Source organism: Lagenorhynchus albirostris, chromosome 8 (genome assembly GCF_949774975.1).
Source record: "Lagenorhynchus albirostris chromosome 8, mLagAlb1.1, whole genome shotgun sequence".
NCBI lineage: Eukaryota > Metazoa > Chordata > Mammalia > Artiodactyla > Delphinidae > Lagenorhynchus > Lagenorhynchus albirostris.
The window spans coordinates 101530090-101540731 of NC_083102.1; the positions used below are offsets into that span (position 1 = coordinate 101530090).

General features: G+C 37.8%; 1 protein-coding gene across 1 annotated transcript; it reads left to right on the forward strand.

The window, feature by feature from the left end:
• Nucleotides 1–1878: 1878 nt before the first annotated feature.
• On the forward strand, nucleotides 1879–9146 carry ABHD12B (abhydrolase domain containing 12B). Its single transcript, XM_060156196.1, has 2 exons — nucleotides 1879–1970; nucleotides 8003–9146. Exons 1-2 carry the CDS (start codon nucleotides 1879–1881, stop codon nucleotides 9144–9146), a joined length of 1236 nt encoding a protein of 411 aa, XP_060012179.1.
• Nucleotides 9147–10642: the final 1496 nt, after the last annotated feature.

The following is a 10642-nucleotide window of genomic DNA, read 5'->3' on the forward strand; positions in this document are numbered from 1 at the left end:
ATGTCTTTGTTACAAAAGGGAAGGAGACATGATAAAGGCTCAGTTGAACCACAAGTGAAGACTTCTCCCCAGCCACCTTGGATTCCTTATGCCTGTGAATCAACAGGCAAAAAAGGTACCAGTTACTCTGCTGGATGGGATGACTGATCCTGTCTTCCAAGGGGAAATTGGAGGTCTACTCCACAATGGAGGTAATGAAAAGTATGTCTGGAATACAAGAGATCCCTAGGGTGTTTCTTAGTATTACCATGCCCTGTGGTTAAGGTCAATAGAAAACTACAAAAACCCAATCCAGGCAGGACTACTAATGACCCAGACCCCTCAGGAATGAAGGCTTGGGTCACCCCACCAGGCAAAGAACCATGACCAGCTGAGGTGCTTATTGAAGCAAAGTGAATTAGTAGAGGAAAGTAGTTATAAATACCAGCTCCAGCACATGACCTGCTTCAGAAATGAGGACCATAACTGTCATGAGTATTTCATCCTTATTTTGTTATGAGTGTGTGTGTGTGTATTAAGCATCTTGGCTTTCTTCCTTCTTTAACCCTTTATTGAGGAACATGAGATATATTGATTTTTATATCATAGTATTTAAGTATTGTAAGGTTTCCATCATAGTATTGTAGTTTTGAAATATCAAGGAGAAGAATAAACATCATGCAAAGACTTTTCGTCCTCCTCTGGGAAAGTGTTAGTACATTTTCAGGTGTATGCAGGACAGTTGTATCATGTTAGCTGAAATTATGACTTTGTTATTTTCTTTATTTGGAGATTAAGTATGGTTTAAGGAGATGCATATGAGTGCCAAGTTGACAAAGTGTGGCCTCATGATGGGTAATTTTATGTGTCAACTGAAAGGGTGTTTTGGGATGAGATTTATGTATTTAAATTTGTTAACCTTGAGCTGATTGTTCTCTATAATGTGTGTAGGGATCATCCAGACAGTTGAAGGCCAGAACAGAACAAAAACACTGGCTGCCTCAAGCACAAGGAATTCCTCTGCAGACTGCATTCAGAAGTCATCTGCATCAGAGTCCCTCCTGGGTCTCCAGCCTGCCAGCCTACACTGCAGATTTGAACATTTCAGCCCCCACAATTACCTGAGCCAATTTCTTACAAGTAATCTCTCTACATATTTGTATATCCTGTTGGTTTGTTTCTCTGGAGAACTTTGACTAATGCAGCGATTCATCCCCTCAGGAAGCATCCGTCCTTGTTATCAAACCCTCCTCCCACCCACTCCCCTGTGGGCCTCACATGCAGCACAGACCACCAGCAATTTATTCACTCTTATCCGAATCACACATTCACAACTGGAAGCATATCTTCTTCCTTAGGCATTCACCATCCCGCCCTTCCCATATCCGTGACTTGTAGTCACTCTCCTTGTCTCCTTTAATTAATTTTCCAAATCTTAGCCACAGGGACACTTCTAGATCATAAGTGTCCTTGTTTAAACACTTAACTGGCAAAGGTTTTCCTCAGACTCAGTTCCAAGCTTGGCTAAGAGACTCCATGAGATGGGGTCTGCTCCCTCTCTCACACTTCCTGTGACCACATTTGTTTCCTTTGAGCTACCTCTTCCTGGTGTGTTCTCTTTCCCGCAGCCCTCAATTGGTGACTCTCCTTTGGGGATGTATTGATCAAGGTTCTCTGGAGAAAACAAACCAATAAGACATATATAGATACATAGAAAGGGACTTATTGTAAGGCTATGAATGACTATGGAGGCTAAGTCCCACAATCTGCCATCTGCAAGCAGGAAGCCCAGAAGGGTTGTGGTGCAGTTCAAGCCCAAACGTGAAGGCCTGAGAACCAGTGCCAGTCCAAAGTCCCAAGACCCAGGAGCACTCCTGTCCTGAGCACAGGAGAAGCGGGATGCCCAGCTCATGCAGAGAACAAATCTGGCTTTCCTCTGCTTTTTCTTCTCTTCAGGCCCTTAATGAATGGGATGTTGGCGACCTGCATTGGTGAGTGATGTCTTTATTCAACCTAATGATTCAAATGCTAATACCTCTGGAATCACTCTAACAAACACACCCAGAAAAAATGCTTCACCAGCTATCTGGGCAACTCTTAGCCCAGTCAAGCTGACACATAAAATTATCCATCTCTGGTGTGGGGAGGGGCATGGTAGTTCTACCTTCTGCTCATCCCCATTTCCTCAGAACCTTCTGGAAGCTTTTTCTACAATGCCTAAGCCCAACCTTTCTTTGTGCTCTGTTCATATACTCTGGGAAAGTGATCACCACACTTTATTCAAATCACATTCTTTTTTTAATGAAATAAGTCAGACAGACTTATATGTGGAATCTACTAAACTAAAATAAATGTATATAACAGAACAGAAACAGACTCACATATAGAGAGAACAAACTGGTGGTTACCAGTGAGCAGCAGGGGGGAGGGGCAAGATGGGATAGGGGATTAAGAGACACAAACTACTATGTACAAAATAAACAAGATACAAGGGTATACTGTGCAGCACAGGGAGATATAGCCATTATTTTATAATAACTTTAGATGGAGTATAATCTATAAAAATCTTGAATCACTATGCTGTGCACCTGAAACTAAGATAAGATTGTGAACCAACTATATTGCAATCACCTTTTTAACTATCAATGTCCTTCACTCACTATTAAACTTCACAGTCTATAGTGCCTGGCATTGAGATGGTACTAAATAAAGTTTTGTTTATTGAATGAATAACAGAATTTTCTATTGTTCTCCCATTGTGTGTAGCAAAAAAGCTATTGTAATCAAGTGGATATCGTCTTTTTCTCAAATATTTAGTATATGGGATTTAGAATGTGGAAATAAAACATTTGGTTTGGGATTCAGAAAACAGAAATTTAAGTTCTCAGGTCTGAGGTGTTTTGACTTACATTAATACAAGTACTTTTCAAGTGTAGCTCTTCCCCTTCCTGGTCTATTGAGCATACCTGCTAAAGGAAAATAGTATGAGTTTTCTGTCTGATTTTTGTTCTCTTATTTTTTTCCTGCCAAGGAGATTTGGGGCACATAAATCATTAATGTGTGTTTTTATATATCTTGGTGGTCAGTGATGAGAGAGTTTAAGGTAACATAAATCCTTTTTGTGGTTATTTATGAGAGATACTTTAGGAGTGTAGAATGCAGTACAGGTCCTATGGATGACCTTCAGATAAGAGCCTGGCTTGAGCCTGTACGTTTGGAAATGGACAGAGTTCTTTGTACAGGCTACTTTCAGTAGAATATCATAGGAGCACCATCTACTACTGTAACTCTTCCCATTTCTCTTTTATAAGACTTGTTATTTTCCTAGCTTGGGAAGGAGTAAAAACATACCAGCTACTGATCACGGACATTCAAGTACAAAACTAAGTACTACAATAAAAACTTGGAGATAATTTTGTTCAAAAATAGTAGGAAGTGAAAATTTAACTTTGTCTATGAAAAACTCCCTAAGTTTCTATGTGAACATAACTGATGGAAATCTGCTTATATTATTTGACACAACTGTTTAATTGCTCTTCATCTTCACTGATACAAATGAGGACATACCTCTTCTTTAGCTCCATATACTGCTCGAGGGTAGAAAAACGTACTTCCTTTAAAATGTATAAAATCAGACTATACACTGGTGTGACTCCTCATCACTGCTTGCTAAGTTCACTGGATTTTAATGTAGTAATTCCATGACACACACAGAAACATTCACTATAAAATGAAATGTCCAAAAATTGGAAAAAAAAGACTTTACCATTGCAATGATTTCAGAAAAGTAATTCCATTTTACAGAAAAGAGATGCTAGGCTTAATGCCTTCTATTTTGTTTCAGTGTGATCACCTGAAAATGGCATGAGAGCAATACATAATTCAAATATCTTTAAAAATTGAACCATGTACTTTTACAGCTCTAATAGGAAATCAGTACAAATCTACTTTTTACAGGACAAATATGTCTGCATGGTTATAATGCCAATTATCCTTACCTGTGATTCTCTCTCTCTCTCTCTCTCTATTACCATTCCTGGAGTTTTATAGAATCAAAGATATTCTAACAATAGATAAAGTGATTTGACAGATGCATTACAAGGTCTAAAGAGTACTGTTTGATATATCAGATTTTACTGTTCAAGTCATTTGCACAAACATTTGCTTATGGTGGTTGTGTATAGACCACTAGAAGAATGTCACATTCATGAGCAAATCATTCCCTTAATGTAATCATTGCATCTGCTTTCTAGAGCAATCTAATTTTTTATATCAATCTCTGTTCAGATCTTATGTGGAAAAATATGTTAATATAGCATTCCATCTCAATGAAGACCACAAAACTGTTGAAAAATAAAGAAACCAGCAAGTGACTATAAACTAGCATGTTTAAAAAAAAAGGAATTAAAAAATGTATCCATTATTTTGGGTAAAACATGGCTATGTTTCCTTTCCATCAGTATAAATGATGGGAATGTCTGGCTCTATTCTAAAATCTGTTACTATAAGTTGCTTTAGAAGGACAAAAGTTGAGCAACCACCTGGGAGTGTCATGCTGAGTGTGGACTGTGAGTTAGACCGCATTCTAACTCATGTTCCACTTGTGCCCCCTGTAGCCTGAAGCAGGACATGTACTTGCCCTGACCCTCATACCTCTGGTCTCTAAACTGAGGACCACACCTATCCCATTCACTGCTGTGACACTGAATGACATAGCCTATAAAGCACTTAGAATTGCGTTAGCACACAATATGTGATCAATAAAGATTATCTATAAATATCAACATTAATAGTATTTGGGTTCTTCTATGTACTTTGAAAAATATAGGAACATAAATAGTATTCATTCTGAAATTTTCTGTTCTCTAACTCACCTTGTCTGCTTTGACACTGAGTTTTTAGTGCTCTCATGGAGTGAATTGCTGTTTTTTGATTTATTGGGAGAGGTTGACCAATATTACAATAATCTATTCCTTGAAAGGTAGTGGAATTCAGTTTTAAAACATTTGATACTAATGTTTTCTTCATGGGTTGACTTGTAGCTACTGATTCAGCTTTTTAATGATTATAAGACTTCCAGGATGTTATATTTTTCTAGAAATCTTTCTACTCTGACAAAATTGTCAAATGTGTTGGCTTTTATTATCTCATTAAAATATCAATATCTGATGGTCCTATGCCATTTCCCACTTTTCGTTCTTCATAGCAGTGATTTTTGCTCCTAAATCTCCTCCTCATCATCCTTCATCTCCATCCATCTTGGTAGAGGTTTGTCTTTTGTTTTCTTGATTTCGATTTTGTGGTTAGTTTTTTGTTTCGTTAGTTAACATTCTCCATTTTTTCCCCTCTCATCAGTTATTTTGATATCTATTCTGTTATTTTTTAAAACTTAAATTTATGCTTAGTTCACAAACATTCCCTCATTCCTACTTCCTCATGTAGTATTTAATGCTTTTGTTTTCCTTTAAGCATCATTTTAGCTGAGTTCCACAAGTACCAGTGTATTCTACTTTCATTATTTTTTAGTTACAAGTATGTTTTTACATTTCTACAGTAATTTCTTCTTATATCTATGTGGTATTTAAAAACATTGTTTTCCTTTTACTGTATGGAGGTTTTACATTTATCCTCTCTTTTATAAAATTCTAATTTAATTATAATATGGACTAATTAATATAAAATATTTCCAGTTTTTGCCACTTGACATATTGCCTATGCCTAATAAGAAGTTAAATTTTGTAAATGTCACATGGGTGCAGGGTACTATCTATATTATTCCAATAAATCAAGACATTAATTTTTTTATGCAAAGTATCTTTCTAACTAAACTTTAATCACTTTGAACTTTCAATACTTTAAAAACCAGTTGAGCACTCCTGATTTGACAGTGGGTTTGTCAGCTTCACTTACAACTTGCTTTATATTTACATTATTTCATTTTTTTTTAGACTCTCCATGCGTTTATCCCATAATGATGCCTTTGTCCTATGTCTTTTTGTCCAATATCAATACAATACAAATCTAATATTAATATACACCTTAGATTTTTCTGGACTTTATTTTTTGATGTGATCATACACACACAGAGTTTTTCAAACTCTCATGACTTTTGAAAACATATTATTGAAGTATAACACATATACAGCCAAATCTTAAGCTTGATAAACTCTGACAAACTGAACACACTCAAGCAACCACCACACAGAGTAAAAGCAGACAGACAGAACACTTCCAGCATCCCAGGCATTCATTCCGTGCCCCGTTTCAATTACCGCCCATACTCCAGGGTTGACTACCATCACGACTTCACACTCTAGTTTGGCCAGCAATTGAATTTTACATAAAGGGGATCACAAAGTGTGTACTCTTTTGTGCCTGGTTTAGTGAACTTGAGCACTGTGTTTGTGAGATTCCTCAACGCTATTGCATTTGCTCATTTTACCCGAGTTTATGTATCCATTCTCAGGAAATGGGAGTATGCGTAGCTTCTAGTTGGACCTTTTAACCAGTGCTGCTCTGATATTCTTGTACGTAGCGTTGGGTGCTCCATGTGCTCATGCTTCAATTACGTCACTTAAAAATATTATAGAAATAAATTTTTCCTGCACCCTATCTGAAAAATTGCTTTAAACCTCAAGTTAGACCATTTATATAATATTTTTAATGACACATTCACACACATATATGTCTATATATGTAATAATATATAGACATGTATATAAAAATTTTTTTGCCTTGATATGATTTTATTACCTCTTTTTTGCCTTTTAAAAAACCAATTTAATTTTTTTTTCTTTATTACATATTTTCCATCAGCTGGCTTGGAACTAATTTACTCAGTTTCTCATTTCTATTGTTTTAGTGGTTAATTTTGAAATTTTAATGGGTACTTATAATATTTTAACTCCTCACATCTTACATGTTACTACTGACAACATTTCAATTCAGTCCTCTTAATTCTGCCCTAATTGTTATCATTAATGTTACTTTATATACAAAGTTTGTTTAGATTTTCTAATGTGTTGCCTTTTCTTAGGGATCACTTTTCTTCTTTGTTAAGTTCAACAAAGTTCAACTTAAAGTTCAACAAATAAATTAAAAGAAAATGTTTATTTGTATTCCTCTGAGAATATCCTCATGTCACTTTTTCTCTTGAGAAGTTATTTTGCTGGATATACAATTCTAGGTTCACAGATATTCCTTAACTGTCTCTTGGAGATGTTACTCTACCATTTTTTGGCTTCTATTTTTGCAGTTGTAAATCTGTTGCTCAACACACTGGCATTTCTTTGTAAGTGAGCTATCATTTCTCATGGTCTGCTTCAATTAACTTTGCCTTTTCTTTGCTATTTTGTTTATAGTTTCACTAAAATATGTCTAAGGAAGAATTTCTGGTTTCTTGTTTTTTCTTCCTTTCCTTCCTTCTCTTTCTTTGTCTTATGGCATACCATAGTACTTTCTGTACTTTTTAATCATTTCTAGGAAATTCTCAGCCATTCATCTAATCAATTATTGCCACAGCTCTCCTCTCTCTTGAACTGCTGTTCAAATATCAGTGTGACTTTCTCTTTGGGTTTCCTCTCTTAACTTTTCTTCCATCATCTCGTTACTTTTTATTACATTCTGGATTATTTCCTTACATACACCTGCCAATCCACTAGGTTTCTCATGAGCTCTGAGATGGATGTTTAATGCACTGTTTGAGTTTGGAGTTTTACAAATTTGTATTTTGTGCTACATCTTTTCAAATATTTTCAGTTAGAGTTATTTTATATTCTGTATCTGATAACCAACTCTGTTATTTGTTGGTGACTCTTTCTTATAGTGGTTTCTTTTCCTGTGTGTTTAGGATCTTTTATTCTGATCTCCCATTGGTTGAAATTAATCTGTGGAAATCCAGGGACAAAAATTGCGGCTGTTTTCTTCCAGGAGCATTTTCTTCTGTCTGGAATCAGAGTATTACCCAAGCGGGACCACTCTGGCCAACTTTCAGAATCTCTAGTTTATTCTAAAAATATTCCAGGCTGTCCCCGCCGGGGAGGCGGGCAGCCGGGCGCAGCTCCGGGCTACAGCAGCAGCTCCCGCGGCTGCGGCCACGGTGGATCGGGTTGCGATGCGGCGTGGAGACAGACAAGCAGGGCTGCGTGACCGCGCGGTGGTACATGGTCGCACAGAACCTGAGATCTTTCCCATACTCCTGTTCAACACTCAGAAGAAAAACTTCCACTCTGTGTACCAGCTTTACAAGTAAATCATTAAAAGAACATATTTTCCCTCTTCTGATGAACATGCTGATTGTTTTCAACCTTTTCAGAGCACCATTTCTTGTGGATTTAAAGAAACCAGAGTTAAAGATTCCTCACACAGTGAACTTCTACATCAAAGTTGAACCTGGGGTGATTCTGGGTATCTGGTACACAGTTCCTAGCTGCCGGGGGGAGGATGCTAAGTGGAAGGGCCATAGCTGGTATGAAGCAGCTCTCCCTGATGGCAACCCAATTATTGTTTATCTTCATGGCAGTGCAGAACACAGGACAGCTCCTCACAGACTTGAGATAGTAAAGGTGCTGAGTGATGGTGGTTTTCATGTCTCGTCTGTTGACTATAGAGGGTTTGGGGACTCGACAGGTAAGCTGACGGAGGATGGGCTGACTTCAGATGCTATTTGTGTCTACGAGTGGACCAAGGCAAGAAGTGGTACCACCCCCGTGTGTCTCTGGGGCCACTCTCTGGGAACAGGAGTTACAACAAATGCTGCAAAAGTTCTAGAAGGGGAAGGATTCCCAGTTGATACTATTATCCTGGAAGCTCCATTTACCAACATATGGGTTGCAAGTATCAATTATCCCTTGTTAAAGATTTACCAGAAACTTCCAGGATTTTTAAGCACAGTTATGGATGCCCTGAGGAAAGAGGAACTAGTCTCCCTCAATGATGAAAATGTTAAATTCCTGTCTCCTCCTCTTCTTATCATACACGGTGAGGATGACAAAATGGTGCGTTTAGAATTTGGAAAAAAGCTCTATGAAATTTCACACAATCCATATAGGAACAAAGAGAGGGTGAAGATAGTGATCTTTCCTCCTGGCTTCCGACACAACTTCCTTTGTAAAAGCTCCACACTGTTAAAAACCATGAGAGATTTCCTGAGCCAGCAGTGGGCATGAGGCATGAGTACAACGGAGAGCAAAGACTTGCTCCAAACACCACTTGTCATGTATATTTCTTATGTAAAACTGTACTGTGCTGCTTGGATGAGCTGAAGTTACTGACATTTCTACAAGACACTTGCCTTTTAATAAAAGAAAGCATGGATGCTGGAAATAAATAAAAATATTTCAAGTTCTCCTCTGTCAGTTTGTTGTTGGCCCAATGTTTAGACTCTTGTTTATAGGATTCATGTTGGCATTTGCTTTTTTCAGCTCTTGTTTTCATTCAGATTATTTTTTGCCTCTTGGAGATTCCCCTTACTTTGTGCAAGCCCATAAGCACAATTAAAAATGTGTTATATGCAGTGTTTAGTTGTTTTCCAGGATCAAGTTCCTTCTGAATACATTAGTATCTTGTTTTCTATATTATTTGAAACGAAAGATGTCAGTTTAGTGCCTTCGTATGCATTGTAATTTTATTACATTTTTTTTTTACCTGTCTCAATGAGTGATATCACTAGAATTTTCCACCATAGATCCTTTTGTCATAAAAGGCCATACGTGTAGATATAATATGAAACACGAAGTGAAAAGCACTCTTAGTAAGGGATGAAAAAGTAGCTGTTGTATAAAATGGGCATAAATTCTTATGTGTTACTCTTTAAAAAAAATAGATAAAAGTAGTATTCCTTGCCATTGTTGCAGGAATGGTGGCTGAGCCAGCATTTTACATGTCCTCATGCACCTCCCAGTCCTACTGTGGTTGGGCAGAACCCAGTGACAAATTCTAGACAGTGGGCTACGGATGAAGGTGATGTGTCATGTCCAGGAGAACAAGAGAGCTGAACAGGACACTCAGGCGTCTCTTCCCTCCCACAGTGTCAAGGAAGTTCATGGACCGACCTTCTGGAGCCTCAGCATCAAAGACGCTGTATTGCTCAGCCCCTTCCCCAGCAGCAGTGCCCTAGATTACTGCTCAGACGAGCAGCAAATATTCACCCTAGCAGGAGTAGTCATGGAGATTTGAGGGGTGGTTCTTACAGCAAAACCTAGCTTCGCCTGAGCAGTCCAGTGAAACACTAGTTTAGGGAGATTCTTAATAACCATTTATGGGAACATTTTTTTCTGAAATTTAGCGTGTTCACAACCAAGTTCTTCGCCTTCTCTCCCTGCCCCACCCTCCCACTTCCGTGTGGTGCCGTGGCTTGTGTGGGAGTCTTTGTGGAGCATGGGGTGATCATCATGTATGAAGCCCAAAGCAAGTTCCTTCACGTTCATCCTCACTTTGTCTAATGGAATATGACCCTAATTAGTGTACCTGTTTCAAAGGATTGTTCTGAGAATGAAAACAGTGATTGCATGGAAAGCACACAGCGAAGCCAGCACAAAATATTCTCTTTAAGGTGATAACCAGTAACCACATTTGATACAATATATTATCTAAAGTGCCCAGTTTCTTAAAAAAATATGTAACCTGCATAGAAACATGAAAGTATAATTATGACACATATACT